This window comes from Portunus trituberculatus, chromosome 18, assembly GCF_017591435.1.
Source record: "Portunus trituberculatus isolate SZX2019 chromosome 18, ASM1759143v1, whole genome shotgun sequence".
NCBI classification, from domain to species: Eukaryota; Metazoa; Arthropoda; class Malacostraca; order Decapoda; family Portunidae; genus Portunus; species Portunus trituberculatus.
The window spans coordinates 16,333,486-16,353,072 of NC_059272.1; the positions used below are offsets into that span (position 1 = coordinate 16,333,486).

At 35.1% G+C, this 19,587-nt stretch overlaps 2 protein-coding genes and 1 long non-coding RNA gene across 3 annotated transcripts in view; all 3 read left to right on the forward strand.

Annotated features, from left to right (window-relative positions):
• The window catches only part of LOC123505913, a 21,766-nt gene extending 11,349 nt beyond the window's left edge, over nt 1-10,417 (forward strand). The window contains exon 3 of the long non-coding RNA XR_006675311.1: nt 10,025-10,417. This is a non-coding gene — a long non-coding RNA (uncharacterized LOC123505913). The remainder of the gene's footprint in view (nt 1-10,024) is intronic.
• Nucleotides 6,015-7,871, forward strand: LOC123505912 (60S ribosome subunit biogenesis protein NIP7 homolog). Its single transcript, XM_045257761.1, has 4 exons — nt 6,015-6,190; nt 6,729-6,954; nt 7,043-7,183; nt 7,634-7,871. Exons 1-4 carry the CDS (start codon nt 6,135-6,137, stop codon nt 7,751-7,753), a joined length of 543 nt encoding a protein of 180 aa, XP_045113696.1. The 5' UTR covers nt 6,015-6,134; the 3' UTR covers nt 7,754-7,871.
• Nucleotides 10,418-10,965: 548 nt separating the features above from the next.
• LOC123505910 (tetraspanin-4-like) lies at nt 10,966-19,464 on the forward strand. Its single transcript, XM_045257759.1, has 6 exons — nt 10,966-11,534; nt 13,924-14,115; nt 14,260-14,442; nt 15,882-16,037; nt 16,575-16,670; nt 17,273-19,464. Exons 1-6 carry the CDS (start codon nt 11,325-11,327, stop codon nt 17,402-17,404), a joined length of 969 nt encoding a protein of 322 aa, XP_045113694.1. The 5' UTR covers nt 10,966-11,324; the 3' UTR covers nt 17,405-19,464.
• The last annotated feature ends 123 nt before the right edge of the window (nt 19,465-19,587 follow it).

Below are 19,587 nucleotides of genomic sequence, written 5' to 3' on the forward strand. Positions count from 1 at the left end.
AAGAAGTTTACAGCCAACGTATAAAATTGAGAAAAAATATATGAACCGTGCTGCAAACAAAATTAAGTCCATGAAACTTTTACTAGCAGAAATTAATTGACTATGTTTATTCTTACCTCTAAAGTGGATGCTCCCTTGCTAGTGACCCGATACCGATGTCAACAATTGATCAAACTTAGCAACATTCGGTTCGTCATTTCATGGTACTGCATGGCTACGAGGCTTATCCATGAGGATTTTTGGTAACATTGTGTCAAATTTATTATGTTTTGTCAGCCATATGGACAGCTGTCTTCAGCTGATTTAGGCAGCATTGAAAGTGAGCTCGTGGTGAGTGATCAGCCGGTGCAGTGACAGGACTCTTAATTTTGTGGAGGTTAGGCGTGTATCTGTCATAAATGATATTGTTGAAATGACGTTGTCTGTCTTTACCATCCAGTGGGATTGCTTCAACATGTCTAAAACTGGTATCAGAGCTATTTGCTGACTTCTGAACATGAGGTTGTAGGCGCGGAAGCATCATTGTGAGACTCCTAACTTTTTCAATGACGACCTCGAGGACTTCCAAGATAAAAACCTCTCAAACAAGAAAGAGGTGCCATGCAGCGCAGTCAACCGGCAAGGCCCTCTGGAATGCAGTGGGAACTTGATGAACATTCTTCGTCAGGAACACACAGGTTATGATAAATTCCTGTTCTGGATATTATTATTTTTTTTTTTTCCATATTCTGTGGATCTTGTACCCTCAACGTAATTTTGTTATTTCTCAATTGTTTCTTTCTTTATTGATTTACTATTTTTCATTTCATATTGTTTGTAGCGGATGTAATGGTGAATCCTTCATATGTTTGAAGATTTCACAATCATTTCTAGCAGAGACTTACAGGCTCAGATAATGACTCATTATATTTAATCCTCTCCAGCCGGTTACTAGGCAAGGACGAGTAAGGAAAGTTCTATCGTCACCACCACTATATAGTGACAATTTATCCCTTCATGACATCCTCGCAGGGAGTGTTTCAGTCATGTTTGCATCAGTGTTTCTTGTTCTCTTAACTTTTACATAGCTGGCACCTTGACAGATACACCAGCAGTTGTAAGAAAACATGATGGTCCCGATTGAGTTGTCGAGTCCTCTTGCGTTTTACGTAATTAACTATGCGATAAACAAAAGTTATCAGCTGACGTCGTATCTACTATGTGACCTTTTTATCATCTTATCTGAGTGTCATGTAAGTAAATCTGTAGCGATCAGCACCTGGAGCGTGGCTGTTTCTCACTCATCAGTTCCTTGTTTCATCTGTTTAATTTCCAGCATAAATTACCTTCTAAATTTTTACTTCTTCCTTTCTTTTCATGGACCAACTTGTTTTCTCAATACCAGTGACATTCAAATTGATACAGAAAATATAAAAGTGATTGTAATAAAGGTTTTTCAAATAATTTCATAATACTTGAGATTTTAGCATACAATTAAAGTCTTATTTTTCTTTTTAGGTATAGGGGAATCTATGTTGTTGAAAGTGCTGTATTGTTTGTGGCCTCTATTAGTAAGGATGAAATATATGACAAATTTTAATACAAAAAAAATCTTACTGTACCTTCATACTCACTGCAGCCACAAAGGTGAAAAAGCTACATTAATGTGAAATTTGCGTATAAACATACACCTTCACTGCTACCAGTTCATATTTATTCTCTCTCTCTCTCTCTCTCTCTCTCTCTCTCTCTCTCTCTCTCTCTCTCTCTCTCTCTCTCTCTCTCTCTCTCTCTCTCTCTCTCTCTCGTCTGTATATATATATATATATATATATATATATATATATATATATATATATATATATATATATATATATATATATATATATATATATATATATATATATATATATATATATATATATATATATATATATATATATATATATATATATATAACAGATATATATATATATATATATATATATATATATATATATATATATATATATATATATATAGAGAGAGAGAGAGAGAGAGAGAGAGAGAGAGAGAGAGAGAGAGAGAGAGAGAGAGAGAGAGAGAGAGAGAGAGAGAGAGATAGATATGAACAGGTAGCCAGTTCATATATATATATATATATATATATATATATATATATATATATATATATATATATATATATATATATATATATATATATATATATATATATATATATATATATATATATATATATATATATATATATATATATATGTATATATGTGTGTGTGTGTGTGTGTGTGTGTGTGTGTGTGTGTGTGTGTGTGTGTGTGTGTGTGTGTGTGTGTGTGTGTGTGTGTGTGTGTGTGTGTGTGTGTGTGTGTGTGTGTGTGTGTGTGTGTGTAAGAGGGAGAACTGCCAAGGGCAAAAAAAAACTATATTAGAAATAAAAACCCACTAGAATTGCAGTCTCCATAAAAGATTAGATAGAATTAGTCAAAAGAGTGGGACAAATGTCTTGACACCTCTCTCTTAAAAGAAGTTAAGTAATAGGAAGATGGAAATACAGAAGCAGGTAGGGAGTTCCAGAGTTTACCAGTGAAAGGTATGAATGATTGAAAATGCTGTTTAACTTTTGTATTAGAGTGTTGGACAGAACAGGGATAAGAAGAAGAAGAAAGCCTTGTGCAGCGAGGCCGCAGGAGGAGGGGAGACATGGAGTTAGCAAGATCAGTTGTACAGTTAGCATGAAAATAGCGATAAAAGATAGAAAGAGATGCATCCTTTCGGCGGTGAGAAAGAGGCTGAAGATAGTCAGTCAGAGGAGGGAGTTGATGAGGCGAAAAGCTTTTGATTTCATCTTATCTAATAAAGCTGTATGAGTGGAACCCCCCAAACATGCGAAGAGTACTTCATACAAGGACGGATAAGGCCCTTGCTCAGAGTTAGCAGTTGGAGAGGCGAGAAAACTGGCGGAGACGCCGCAGAACGCCTAACTTCATAGAAGCTGTTTTAGCAAGGGATGCGATGTGAGGTTTCCAGTTAAGATTATGAGTGAAGGACAAACATAGGATATTTAGTGTGGAAGAGGGAGACAGTTGAGTGTCATTGAAGAAGGAAGGTTGTGTCGAGTTGATATATGTAGATGGAGGAATTGAGTTTTTGAGGCATTGAAACTACTAAGTTTTCTCTGCCCCAATCAGAAATCTTAGAAAGATCAGAAGTCAGGCGTTCTGTGGCGTCCCTGCGTGATCTGTTGACTTCCTGAAGGGTTGGTCGTCTCTGAAAGGACGTGGAAAGATGTAGGGTGGTATCATCAGCGTAGGAATGGATAGGGCAAGAAGTTTGGTTAAGAAGGTCATTAATGAATAATAGAAAGAGAGTGGGTGATAGGACAGAACCCTGAGGAACACCACTGTTAATAGATTTAGGAGAAGAACAGTGGCCGTCTACCACAGCTGCAATAGAACGGTCGGAAAGGAAACTTGAGATAAAGTTGCAGAGAGAAGGATAGAAACCGTAGGAGGGCAGTTTTGAAATCAAAGCTTTGTGCCAGACTCTATCAAAAGCTTTTGATGTCTAACGCGACAGCAAAAGTTTCACCGAAATCTCTAAAAGAGGATGACCAAGACTCAGTAAGGAACGCCAGAAGATCACCAGTAGAGCGACCTTGACGGAAGCCATACTGGCGATCAGATAGAAGATTGTGAAGTGACAGATGTTTAAAAATCTTCCTATTGAGGATAGATTAAAAAACTACCCTCAATAGGAAGGAAAGGTAGAAATCGACAGGCATAGTTGAAAGAGTTTGGCCAGGCAAGGTGCAAGTACGGAAGCACAGTTTTTGAGAACAATAGGAGGGACCCCATCAGGTCCATAAACATTCTGAGTGTTTAGGCCAGAGAGGGCATGAAAAACATCATTACGAAGAATTTCAATTGCAGACATGAAAGAGTCAGAGGGAGGAAGAGAGGGAGGCACAAGCCCAGAATCTTCCAAGGTGGAGTTTTTAGCAAAGGTTTGAGAGAAAAGTTCAGCTTTAGAGACAGAAGAGATGGCAGTGGTGCCATCAGGATGAAATAAAGGAGGGAAAGATGAAGTAAAGTTATTGGAGATGTTTTGGCCAGATGCCAGAAATCACGAAGGGAGTTTGAGTTTGAAAGATTTTGACATTTTCTATTTATGAAGGAGTGTTTGGCAAGTTGAAGAACAGACTTGGCATGATTCCGGGCAGAAATATAAAGTGCATGAGATTCAGGAGATGGAAGGCTCAAGTACCTTTTGTGGGCAACCTCTTTATCATGTATAGCACGAGAACAGGCTGTGTCAAACCAAGGTCTAGAAGGTTTAGGTTAAGAAAATGAATGAGAAATGTATGCTTCCATGCACTATCACCTCCGTTATGCGTTCAGCACACAGAGATGGGTCTCTGACAAGGAAACAGTAATCATTCCAAGGAAAATCAGCATAATACCTCCTCAGGTCCCCCCATCTAGTAGAGGTAAAACGCCAGAGGCACCTCCACTTTTGGGGATCCTGAGAAGGGATTGGAGAAATAGGACAAGATACAGAAATGAGATTGTGATCAGAGGAGCCTAACGGAGAAGACAGGGTGACAGCATAAGCTGAAGTATTAGAGGTGAGGAAAAGATAAAGAATGTTGGGCGCATCTCCAAGACGGTCAGGAATAGGCTACGAGTAGGATGTTGCACCAGTTGCTCTAGGTCCGTGGTTCTTAACCTTTTTACTACCACTCCCCCTCTAGGAACTGCTCTTTCCCTCCACGCCCCCCTTGCATCTATAGATAGATTTCACTCCCCCGATTTAAAACCAAAATAAGATAAAAAAAAAAAAAAGGCATTTTAGTCCATTTACTAAGCATTAATTACATTAGTGAGACATTTGACACCCCTCTAAGCTACCAGATCTTGAATACATGGTTAGTGAGATATTTGACACTGCTCTAAGCTACCAGATCTTGAATACATGGTTAGTGAGATATTTGACACTGCTTCTTAGCTACCAGATCTTGAATACGTGGTCGAATGCTTGAGAGTGCACAACGTAAGTCCCCTTCATCGTTCAGGCGGTTTCTGTACTTGGTTTTGATAGCAACGAGCTCTTGTCATGAAAATAACCCATAAATGGAAAAACTTCTACTTTTCACCTGAGGCTCGTACCGCCCCCCGGAAATCACCAACGCCCCCCAGGTTAAGAACCATTGCTCTAGGTCATGGAAGGTAGCAAAATTGAAGGCTAGTTCACCACGATGGTCAGTGAAGGGAGAAGAAAGGCAAAGCTGGCACGTGGTATCACGCGCGTTCATTATGTGTTCATATAAGTATCTATGTATGTGTATAATATACACATACATACACACACATATATATATATATATATATATATATATATATATATATATATATATATATATATATATATATATATATCTATATCTATCTATCTATCTATCTATCTATCTATATATATATATATATATATATATATATATATATATATATATATATATATATATATATATATATATATATATATATATATATATATATATATATATATATATATATATATATATATATATATATATATATATATATATATATATATATATATATATATATATATATATATATATATATATATATATATATATATATATATATATATATATATATATATATATATATATATATATATATATATATATATATATATATATATATATATATATATTATGTGTGTGTATGTATGTGTATATTATACAAATACATAGATACATATATGCACACATAATGAACGCGCGTGATACCACGTGCCTTTATTTACAAACATGCTGTGCACAAATAGACTGACTCGAATATTGTCCAATGGTGTATTCATTAATTCTAATAATAGCACATTATTTTAAGAAAAATATGTAATTGATAATTAATATCTTAGAATTAAAACTACTTTAGACCAATTTACATTATGTTAAATTTGAATTTTCAACAATATCCCGTATTTGAGATTGGTCCTCCCGGCTCAAACGAACAGCAGCTGAGCACAGAGTAGCCAGGCGGTGTGCATTCTGAAGTGGTCGTCTGATTGAATATTTTTTTTTCTTTTAAACTAGGTTTGAAATCTAGAATAAAGACCTGTGAGACACAATGAGGCCACTGAAGAACGAGGAAACCGTCTTGGTTTTTACTAAGCTGAAAAAATAGTAAGTGAAAGTGTTTATGTTAAAAGTGCTCATACTTGTAATCTTCACTCAGCTTGTCTGACAACCGCGTGTTGTGAGAAAATTCACATGCTGCCAGCACCCTCAGGGCACTAGAGGCTGTGACACCACAGACTGCACGGCAATGCTAAATCTGGAAAAGGAACATAAACATGAACCTTGGCCACACCTGAGGGTCTACCGGCTTATTCTGCCAAGCCAGTAGAGGGAGGTTACTTTAGGAGGCAATTTCTTATTAAGCTTGCTTGCAGGGACGCAAGAACTTTCAGTTCTTATGACTAAGATTAAAAAAAGATTTGGGCACTGTGCAATAATGGCACCACTTTCTTGGGTAGGTAGTATATTAAAAGTGCTTCATTGTTGAAATTATTTTCATTCATTATCAGAATTGGTATCTTTTGATTTTTCAAATATAATTTGTGGAATTCTGGTTTATTTATCATAGTTTGGAGATTTTTAGTTGTTTATGCACTGAAAGAGTTCTTGTACATTAATTTTTATTGCATGACTTTTTTCTCAGCATTGGAAGTAATGTCCGAGCCCTCTTAGAAAGGTCAGATGGGCTGTATTGCTTCCGCCTTCATAATGGCAGAATATATTATGTAAAGGAAGACATAATGAAGTTTGCTGCAACGTTACCTCGGGACAACATTGTCTCCCTAGGTGTGTGTTTTGGCAAGATAACAAAAGGAGGAAAGTTCTTACTTCACATCACAGCCTTAGACTTTCTTCATCCTTATTGCCAGGTGAGACTTTTATATAACATTGATGTTCATTTCATTGTTTTACCTTTTAAATTTATGTTAATGGTTTATCAAATATTTTCTTTTCCAGAACAAAATATGGATCAAGGAATCAGCAGAACAAAACTTCATGTATGGCAATCATGTTTACAAATCTGGCCTGTCACGAATTTCAGAAAATACTCCAAAGTATGCTGGAGTAGTTGTGCTTTCTTCAAAGGATATCCCATTGGTAAGATTGAGTTCCTTTACATTCAAGTTATGTTTTGGGTCTGCCATTCAAGTGATTAATTTTGCAGTGACAGAAGAACAGTTTGATATGAGATGGTACTGGGACACCTAAAATTGTTAGGCTATTTTCTGGCCTTGTTGCATTGAATGCTGGATGAAGTTAACTTCCTGACATAATGACCTGACCTTTAAGCTTTACATAGCATTTATGATAGTTTTTTAATACATTTCAAAATATTTCATAACCATCATGCTACATACACAACTTGACAGTGAATGGAGATTCAGTCTGAACATCTTTGATATTTTTAACTTCTTAAATTTGTTTTTACGCTTTAAAAGTTTTACTCCAGTACTTTTATCTTAATATGTCCACTTTCTCATTAAATAGTTTTCTCTCTTTTTAAGTATGAAGTGATCTAAGAAATAAGAAAATTTACATTTTCCTCAGGGATTTGGAGTGGCTGCGAAAGCAACGGCAGAATGTCGACATGCTGATCCCATGGATATAATTTGTTTCCACCAAGCGGACATTGGAGAATATGTCAGAAATGAAGAGGCTTTGATCTAGGCTGGCAGGGTTTTTATAATGATTTTTTATAGCAAGATATTTTTCATTTGTTATAGATCATATTGGAATGATTTTATAAGTTTTGTGACAAAAATAAACAGGAAAAGAGAAACAAAAAGACTCTAAATGGCCAAACTGAAAGAACCAGAGGGCCACTGAAAAGAAAAGAACATTTAGTGTTAGTCTGTATTGTTGTATATCAACAGCCATAAAAGTGTGTGCTTCCATTACCCCTCAGGAAAAGTCTTTGTGGGGACGATTGTTTCTGATTCAAAAGTTTGATGGCATCAATTATGATGTCAACTGGTTTTTCATTTGACATTAGTACATTTAAATGCCCAGCAGGGCATTATATACATTGTGTTTTTCGTATTATTTACCTACAAAATGCCTAAATTATTGCGTACAAGACTAAACAGACGTGCGAGCATGTCCAGGATTACTTCTATCTACAATCCACTGAAAGCAAACGAGAGGAGAGAGGAGAGAATCGAGTCTCCTTCCACCACACCACCACCACACCACCACCACCACCACCACCACCACCACCACCACCAGCTGTTGGTTGCTTCCTTGTCCAGTTCCAGCAATAGTGTCTTGGATAATGTTGAATCTGAGAGTTCTGTTGCATTGAGGAAGAGGCTAGTAGCTAATAAACTACCTGTTCTAACACCAACAAGTCATGAAAGTGGAATAATAAGCATCAGTTCTGTCAATTATATTGCCAGCAAAAACCAAGTGTAGTGTGTGTACTGGAGCATCAGTTCTCTCAATGATTTTGCTGGCAAAATCATTGCGAGAACTGATGCTTATTATTCCACTTTCATGACTTGTTGGTGTTAGAACAGGTAGTTTATTAGCTACTAGCCTCTTCCTCAATTTAGCAGAACTCTCAGATTCAACATTAACCAAGAAACTATTGCTGGAACTGAACGGGGAAGCAACCAACAGCTGGTGGTGGTGGTGGTGGTCGTGTTGGTGCTGGTGGAAGGAGACTGGATTCTCTCCTCACTTCTCTCCTCTCTCCTCTCATTTGCGTTCAGTGGATTGTAGATAGAAACAATCCTGGACATGCTCGCACGTCTGTTTAGTCTTGTACGCGATAATTTAGGCATTTTGTGGGTATCAAGCCACCTCATGGGTCATGTGGAAGAGCCTGAACCTCCTAAGATTGATTTGCATAAAGCTTATTGTATGATATGACAACATTTCCCATTTTTTCAATTGCCGTCACAGGAAAACATTTTGGTTACTGATTCCATAATTACTGTATTTTTTTTATTGATTACCCAATTTCAAATCAGTTTGTTTTTTTGGAAATTACATTAAAAGACCTATAAAATTTATTAAGTAAAATTTTCTGAGAAATGGATTGTTATAGGAGTAAATCATAGCCAAACTTTAAGAGCCATTTTCTCAAGAATGGATTTTTGATGCATTTTGATGCTTCTATGAGTAACTACATTTTTTATTTTTAACTAATTTTTATTCTGTTAATTTTTCTTTGCAGAGTATGGTGTGTAGATGATTTCTGTCTGATAAATTAATTATATATTAAAAAATACGGTTTACATGAAATTAAATTGAAAGAATTTTTTCATTTTTTTCATATTTTTATTTGTTTATCTAAAAAAAGACAAAAACATTTTTTTCAAATTTCATTAATTTGTTTGATAGATATGGAAATCCTCTTTAAAATGATGTATGAAAATACACTGTATGACCAAAACTGATAAAGTAGATGCAATAAAAAAAAAATAAATAAAAATAACGAAAAACAACAACAAATTAATAATCAAGATTTCTTAAAATTTGGTAGGGCTCATTTGTATGGTAGTTTTGACATTTTGATTAAGTTTCATTAAATTCCATTCACTTTTCTTCATGATTCATCAAACTCTATGCAGTCCCCTTAAACAATCGTGTAAACTGGGATGTCTTATACCAAAACTAACTAGTCTTGATTTCAGCTTAAGATTGGAGGGGGTTTTAATTATAAGTACTGTACATGTGAGGAAACATAGGAAGTTAAAAATTTTCCTGTTCATTTATTTCTGTTTTCCACACACTTCTCTGAATCCTTAGAGGACAGTGTGTGCAGTCAAAGGTATTTGATTAAATGGCCATGGTTATGAAATACCATCTAAGTCTTGGGTTCTGATATTAAATGTGATTGCTGTACAATTATGCAATACTTGCAAATCATTGTACAGTATATTAGATACTGTAAGTGCTCTTCTTAAGTAGTATTACTAATTAAGAGAGAGAGAGAGCCATGAATTTAATATTATAATATAAAAAATCACAACAGATTACATCTAGAGCAGCAACACCAGAAGTACAGATATAAGAGCCATCACAAATCCAACCAAGTAGTAATGTTCTTGAGTCTGAGTGATCACCATGGAGTCCACTGAGGAAAGAATTGCAGCATCTCATTCTTGTACACTCCCTGTTATCCTTAGCTGCTATTCCCCCTTCTGATCCCAATCTCTATCCCATTTGCTCCCTCTTTGTCCCCTCATCCCATCCCTTCCAGTGTAATAGCAACTTTATTATGTAAGCAATGAAGCAGAATTGTCTACCAAACAATTAATGACCTGACCTCAGTTTTTTTTCTGCCATGGTCCTCACTTATATATATATATATATATATATATATATATATATATATATATATATATATATATATATATATATATATATATACACACACACACACACACACACACACACACACACACACACACACACATATATATATATATATATATATATATATATATATATATATATATATATATATATATATATATATATATATATATATATATATATGTGTGTGTGTGTGTGTGTGTGTGTATATATATATATATATATATATATATATATATATATATATATATATATATATATATATATATATATATATATATATATATATATACACACACACACACACACACACACACACACACACACACACACACATATATATATATATATATATATATATATATATATATATATATATATATATATATATATATATATATATATATATATATATATATGTGTGTGTGTGTGTGTGTGTGTGTGTGTGTGTGTGTGTGTATATATATATATATATATATATATATATATATATATATATATATATATATATATATATATATATATATATATATATATACACAATAGGTAGGAGTTAATTCATATGGCCCTCAGTATGAAGTATATTATACGCGGCAGAGCCTCCCTCTGTCCGTCCTCTTGGTAGTGTTCATTACTGGGATAAAGAAGGCTGTTAGATAAATTAAAAGTATATGGATGACAGGTTGAAATAGGTTGGTTGGCTTTATACAGGGACTGTGACATGTAGCTTCCCTTAATGTACGATAAATGGGAAAACACCAGTGTATTCTGTACAAATAAAAGATGTTTCAAGTTGACGAAATAAGATGATTATGATAGTGAAGAAATGCGATTTGTGGGGAAAGCAATTAAGTAGATGTAAGATATAATTGGTGTAGCGAAATACTTAATGGAATTCATATGAATTATAATAGCTATGATATCACATATAGGAGAGAGAAACAAGAACAACAATGAAGTCAATGAATTATCCGCACATTTAAAGCTCCCGCGGATCACGTCCAAGGCCATTTCGGCAACACATCAAGAAGTGGCAGCGTCTTGCTCTGCGATGACGTCCAGAGAAGATCAGCTGATCATGGCGGTGGCCAAGTACATAGCCTTCGCCACATTTATCATTATGGCTGTGAGTATGGATTCCTTCCTGTCCTTACTATCAGAAGTGTTAGAGCAGAGTGGCGTGGTGGTATGGAGCGTGAGAGGTGTGGTGGTCAGTGTGTGGTGGTGGCGTGGAGTGGAGATGAGTGAGTGGTGACCTACGTACTCCGCAATCCCCGTGACTTGGCTGGTGTCGCCGAGTAGCAACACCACCTGGTCATTATATTGATGCAGAATGGATGACCGGCGGTATCTTGGTGTATTAGTGTGATTCTGTTATGTGTCACTTAGCAGGCTGTCGATGTGTAACTAGTAGCTATATTAGTATTTGATAGTTTTCCTCGTATATTGGATTATTGGATAGTACCTCTATTTTTGCACAACAGTCCTGGGAGTGGATTTATTGTTATTGATATTTCTTTTGATTATTTATTTATTTTATTTTCATTTATTTATTTATTATTTTTTTTGTAAGAGTGGTTTGGGAAAGGAAGCTATTTTGCTGTGACTCAAAATTATAGATGATTTGTAGTGGTAGACAATATTAAGTTCGTTATTTAAAATGAGAAATTAACTGATAAGTGTAACTAAAGGTATTATTTTACGCTTTGTCCAGTTGCAATATGGCTTTCCAACTCTTCTCATCAGTTAAAGACTCAAATTCTGATTAATTTTAACTCCATATTGACCAACCATATTATATAGGTATTCATCCACATTGCTGTACAGGTGAAACTAATTGCCAAACCCAAGTCACAGCTCCAGTAACTGGAAAAAATTGGTAAAAGTATAGTTTATCACAATATACCCTATCTTGTGTTTCTCTTCTATCCCTCATATGCTTGCCAACCTTGTAGGAAAGTGCAGTTGATTGATGATGGCAAAGGTTCATTATTAGAAGCAAGAAATAGGGCAAATAGGATCCTGGGTTTTATAAATAGAAATGTTAGTTATAAAAGTAAGGAAGTGGTGCGTAGCTTATATAATTCCTATGTTAGGCCCCATTTAGAGTATTGCATACAGGCCTGGTCACCCCACTATAGGCAGGATATCAACATGTTAGAAGCAGTTCAGAGAAGAGCAACTAGGATGATACCAGCTTTGAAGCGCCTGGAGTATAGAGATAGATTAAAGGCATTAAACATGTTTTCATTTGAGAGGAGATGTATAAGAGGGATATGATAGAGTTATTTAAAATGTTCTCAGATACAAACTACATAGATGTGAGATCTTTCTTTACCTTAGAGGAGGAAGTAGGACTAGAAATCATGGCAGGAAGATTAGAAAGCAAGGCTGCAGGTTAGATATAAGAAAATATTTCTTTAGTCATAGGGTGGTAGACTTCTGGAATGCATTGCCAGAGACGGTTGTAAATAGCACTAGTTTGACAATGTTTAAAAACAGATTAGATAAGCACTTAAATTTATTAGATTTATAATTATGTATAGCGCTGCATGATAGTTTTTATAAGAAATTTACTATAGTTAAACAAGACATGATCCCCATGTATGGGGATTACAGATTGTAGAGGAATTCGATGCAGGACTTAGCCCTGTTAATGGGCCAAATATTTAGAATTAGTATATAATGTATTGTGTACTTGTAAGTGTATCTTTAAGTACTGATGACGAGGTCGCTGTGCGACTGATACAGGATAACCTAGATGGGCCCTGGTGGCCCTTTGTTATCCTATTATTTATGTTATGTTATGTTATAACTTCGGCTCCTTATTTCTCAGCTGATTTCTTCCAGACCATCACATAACCCATTGTATACATAAATATGACAGTATAAAGTCTGGGACAAATGTTATCAACCCTCTACATGCAACAAACTTGGGGACCTGTGGGAATGTGGGTTTTCAGGCAGGGTGAGATGAAAAGGAGTATTTTCCATTGGGTAAATAATCAGAGTCACCTAAAACATGGCGAGTATGTGATTTAGGTCAGGTTAAGTTTGGTGTGATTATGTAGAAAAAGGTAATTTTTCTGATATGGCTTGAAATTTTCCCTAGCTTACTTGTGTTGATGATATTGCAGAATATGCTTTCTTAGTGCATGCGGGTTGGAGTGACGAAATTGAGATGAATTTTAAAAATTTGCTTGCACGTTTTTTTTTTATTTGCACCACATGGTAAAATCATTAGAAATGCCCCAAATGATGTGATCTACAACTTAAGTGCTTCGGGTGTACATACTGTGCTAAACTGCACTCAAACAAAAGGGGTTTCAAAAATAAATTAATCAAACATTGTAATAATAATAAATAAATCTAAGCACAAAATGTTAACTGCTGTTTGCAGAAGTCCATATAATAAGTGGCATTCTTGTATTTCAGTATAGCATTTAACATAAATATTGAATAATATATATGATGAATGTTTTATTTACATTATATATTTTTCTTTGCTCTACCAGGGTACTGGTATAGCATTGGGCTATACCGGTGCCAGCTTGCTGTCTTCCTATGTGGCTTATCTCTCGCCATGGGTTCCTGTGTGGCTGTGGTTGGCGGTGGGGTCTGTGATGGTGCTGGGAGTCATGATCACAGCCATCAGTACTGTTGGTGCTATTTCTACCTTAGCACCAAATCCTAAGGGCTTCAAAATGGTGAGAATTATGTACTCTGGTATAATGTAATCTCATGGTGATTGATGTTGCTGTTATCTTTTGATGCTGTATTGCTTATGGTCTAGTACATACTATATACAGTACTTTGAAGATTCTAAAATAACCATGATTGGTATTTTACAGTGTCTTTCGTTACTGTTGATGGCTATAGTAACTGAAATGGGCACTACAGTGTTAGTATATCAGAAGAAGGCGTTGTTCTTGAACTCCCTCTCCCTTCACATGAAACAAGAAATGGAAGTGAGTGAGGCAGCCTATGGTGCAAATATTTCTGACACTCAAATGTGGGATGAAATTCAGCTTGAGGTGAGTTCTTTGAACATTTTTAGCTTAAAAGATTTTTACTAAATTTTGTTATCTTTCTGCATGTATTGTCTGTCTCTCTGTCTATATATCACTTTATAGGTGGTGGCGTAGTGGATAAGGTGGTGAGCGTGGGATCAGGCAGACATCCATGCATAGGTTCGAATCCCACCATGTACCCCCTTGAAACTATGCCATTTGTTGAGTGGTTTAAAGTTATCTAGGTGGTTACACCAAAGATGTGCTTGGGTGGTGATATGGGCCCTAATATGGGTGCAACTATAAATAAAATTGACTGCCACTAATGGGTGGAAGCTGAACAGCGCTTCCTGTACATACTCTTCAGGTATGCCTACAGGCGCTATAGGCCATAGCATAAAAATCTCTCTCTCTCTCTCTCTCTCTCTCTCTCTCTCTCTCTCTCTCTCTCTCTCTCTCTCTCTCTCTCTCTCTCTCTCTCTCTCTCTCTCTCTCTCTCTCTCTCTCTCTCTCTCTCTCTCTCTCTCTCTCTCTCTCTCTCTCTCTCTCTCTCTCTATATATATATATATATATATATATATATATATATATATATATATATCTCCTTTAATGTCCCATTATTTTTTGCGTATCATTTATATCTATATTGATCTTTGATAATCATTGCTTTCAGCTTGATGAACTACATTTTCAATCTAATAAATCTGTCATGCCCAGTGTTCTAATAAGTGAAAGTTACATACTGTTAAACAGTTTTTATTATCTGATAAACTAAACATTCATATTGATAAGCCAGACTTGCGTTTTGATAGAAACAACTTATGTTCTGATTAGCAAGTGATAATGTGATTTTGTCTAGAATATGTGCTGAGGAATGGAATATAGGCAGCCTACTTTTATAGGAAACTTTATAATTGTCTGTGTTTTCATGATTAGAGTGATTATGTTATGTTTTGCTTGCAATGAATAAAAGAACACATTAATAATACTGTAACACACAAGTACCAATGAATCACATAATGCACTTTACTTGTGTTGTAGATATGCTTGCAAACAAAGTGATGATAGAGTACAAATATAATGATAAGTAAAGCCAAGTTCAGTTTAAAAGAGGACTGGTGTTGAATGCATGGTAGGAAGGGGACAAGAGATGGGTGTGCAGTTATCTTCCAGCACCCAGAAACTCAGCTGTGCACATCTGAATCATTGTTTATCAAATACAATGCTGCTGTGTTAGCAAGGATGTGAAGGAAGACATACATTTTAAGTTTTGTAATTTTGCTTGCCTCAGACTGAAGCATATAACATTGGGTTTTTGCACTTGTATAAAGATCATCTTTAATTTGCACATATCGTATAATTTTCTCATGTCATAGGTTCATGTAAAATGGGACCTCCCTGTATGATATCCACAGGAAAGTATGACATTAGGATAAGGAATTGTAATATTTCATTATTACAGATGAATTGTTGTGGAACAGAAGACTATGAGGACTGGTTTGACACGGCCTTTGGGAATGGGACAGATGTTCCTGACTCATGCTGTTTGCTTATTTCTGAAGGGTGTGGGAAAGGCATAAAGAATGATGTTACCCCTGAAGATGATATTGAGACAGAGGTAAGTCTCTGTCAAGGTTGTCACCAGGAAGCAACTGTTGTGTGACAGTTAACACATTTACTGTGCAGATGAGAGGTCTTAGGTTTGATACATGGGTTTGGTTCCTGCTTTTTTTTATTTATTTATTTTTTTTTGTCTCAATACTCTGGCAATCTTCTATTGTTTTAGATTATTCCTTGAGTATCAATGAGGTTATTGTGGTCTCATTTCTTAGTTGCATCATTGATTATCTTCATAGCTATGTATATCATTTTTTGGTGTAAGGTAAAAATGACAGAGGGCTGAATTATCTTTGTTGATTGTTAAAGTTGACCAAGGTGCAAGGAATTGAATTTCAATGTGAATACTTATGTGTAGGTGTCTTGTCGTACCTACATGACTCATGAAGAATTTTAGCTTCATATATATGGATGAATATATGTTAAAGCTAATACCAATTAGTCTTTATGCCTTATATTTTATCTACACTACATCTACTCTACATTTGTAGTGCTTATCAGATATTTCTTTAGGTTATAATGAAAATATCTTTTGCAGGGTTGCCTTCCTACATTAATAGATGACTTTAAGCGTGATGCTGAAACACTGAGTCGAGGAGTGTGGCTGCCTGTCTGTGCCATGCATGTTGCTCTGGTGAGTGATGACACCTTTGAGTTCTTTGTGATATCCTCTTTTATTCACTGTGTCATTTTGTTATTTTGTCTAGCATCATGTTTCATCTGTAAAATTCTTTCCCTAAGTGCCTTTACCAGTATTCTCAGTCATTCTTTCTCTGGTAAACTCTGGAATATACTGTGTGTTTCTGTATTTCCTCCTTCCAATAATGATTTGGTGTGGGTGGTTTCAAATTACTTAACCTCTGTTATTTAATTATTACATCTGATGATGTTTTGAGAGCTGGGACTTGAATGTCTCTTTTATAGAACTTTCTTTGTTGCTCTTGGTCAGTGGCCCTTTTACATAAAAGAATATAAGTAATATGAACATGAATATAAATCTTGTGTGGTCTTGTGATGCAGGAGATGGAGATGGAGTTTTGTTTTATTTTTTAGCATTGATTTGTGTATCCAAGAAACAATGCTTGTAGAAGCCAATGACCTGATGAAGATAGAGATAAGTGTAATGATGTGTAGAAGTGTATGATGCTGTGTCCAGGCTATCCTATGTGGTATTGCTGAACTGGTATGTATATAGAAAATAGAATAGAATGATTTAGTTGTTTTCTCCTTTTACAGTTCGTTCTACTGTTGGCCACGTCAGTATTCCTTCACGAGGGTTACACCGACAGCAATTTCCGGTTATACTCTACCTCTGATGTCTTGCCGAGCCCCACTCGCAAGTACAAAACTCTCGTTAATGACTGTTGAAATTGTTTTGTTAGAGTTATTTTATACAAATGTGTGTTCTGCTCATGGAATTATATAATATTATGTAGGAAAATCAAATATGCTGGAAGCATTGAAACATTTGTTTGATTAGATTTTCTTTTCCATATTGGATTAGAACATTATAGTATTATTTAAAATTGTGCAGTTTTCCAAAACTGTAGCCTTATGTGACAGGTAAAGCTGAACAATGAAAGCATTACTCAATAGTGTGTGTGTGTGTGTGTGTGTGTGTGTTTAATCTGAAAGTAACTGATTGAAGATATTTCTTCATAATGTATTTTGCTTTTTTCTCATAAATGCTCTAAGAAAAGCAGGCCTTGTCAAATCAATATACTCCCTGAAAAAAATACTTATTTTTCCTAAGTCAGTAAATTATATAAGAAAAGAAAATCTTATTATGCATGATCAACAAAACCTGATGTGATGAAGATAGTTGCCATCTCTGTTTTGTTATGTATAGGTAATGAAAGCATAAGGCAAAACTGATCAACTTGCTTTGGCTTGAAAATCTCTAAATAGTAGATAGAGTTGATTTTTACACAGTCTTGCTTATGAAGGATAACAAAACAATATCCAATGGGCAATGTTGAAAGATGAATCTCTAGGGTGGTATTTGCTCACAGATTGCATAGGATGGTTAATCTTGCCTATGATGAAATTAAGAAGAATCTCTGTGGTGGCACTTGAGGTGTCATGGTTGTGAATACCTTCTCTGTGAATGAGTTTTAGGAGTCAGTGCAGGTGTACAGTTGGAAGCGGAGTGTTTGTGATTGTAAGACAGAAAAGTTGGCCTCTAAGTCATAGAATTGGCAAGGAGATACTACGGATGTGACTAAATAGCAGTTGTTGGATGGTGGATGAGGTGGTGTAAGGGTGTAGAGAATGAGGTTCAAATGTGTATGTTGTGTGTTTGTGTTAGAGAGTGAGACAGGGTTAATGAATGGTGATGAATGAAATGGGTACAGACAGGGTATACTGACAATATTTTTACTTAAACAATCTTCATTAAATTAAGTAAAGTTTGTAATGCTAGTTTTTGCTGTCTTTCAGAAATTAGGTTATATCATAAAATAGTTTACGAGGCTTTGAATGTGATATTCCTTGGCTAATTGGAAATGAGAATTTGTAGTGAAGTGTTCTGTACACTGCAGTCTTGTCTCAGTTGCTTTCTTATATAACAAAAGCAATATAGGGATGCAATGGAAGTGTGTGTGTGTGTGTGTGTGTGTGTAAACAACTGATATTAGTGTATCAATTGACACTTAATTTATCTCTCTAATCATAGTATTAGAAAACTATTTTCATAGGTAAAAGAAGGCTTGGTTTTTGGTTTTCACTATACAGAAGCTTTTCATTATTGTGTGTGTGTGTGTGTGTGTGTGTGTGTGTGTGTGTGTGTGTGTGTGTGTGTGTGTGTGTGTGTGTATATATATATATATATATATATATATATATATATATATATATATATATATATATATATATATATATATATATATATATATAAAACATTGTATATTGGGAATATTATCTGTGAGAAAAAATAAAACATATCCATAGAGTATAAGAACTATATCATCTATTTGCAACACCTGCTGATAATTTATGTTTACTGTATACATAATCATCTTCGATACATAAATCAATGTCTTGGTCAGGATACAATATTTACAATTTTTTTTTATCTATATGAAACCTGAAACTTAGTATTATTTCTCTCTCTCTCTCTCTCTCTCTCTCTCTCTCTCTCTCTCTCTCTCTCTCTCTCTCTCTCTCTCTCTCTCTCTCTCTCTCTCTCTCTCTCTCTCTCTCTCTCTCTCTCTCTCTCTCTCTCTCTCTCTCTCTCCTTTAAAAGTGGAAGCAGGTATAGTGTTAGTGGACAGGAGGTAGCCCAGTTATAAGAAACATGGTAATATATCTGTTTGCCATGTTTTTTCTTTGCTTTCCTGCATTCTATTTGAGAGGGATACTTCTTTTCTGTTGATAGATAACTCAGCTGGTTTATTCAGTGTTCGAATCAATTCTGGAAAAAAAAAATACTGTCACACTAAGACTTTTTAATATAACTTTTATGCTGGATACATAATGTATGAAAATAAAGAAACAGGAGGTGCATAAAGTCTTACTTGAGAAAGTCACACAGCCTGCATATGTATTGGTCT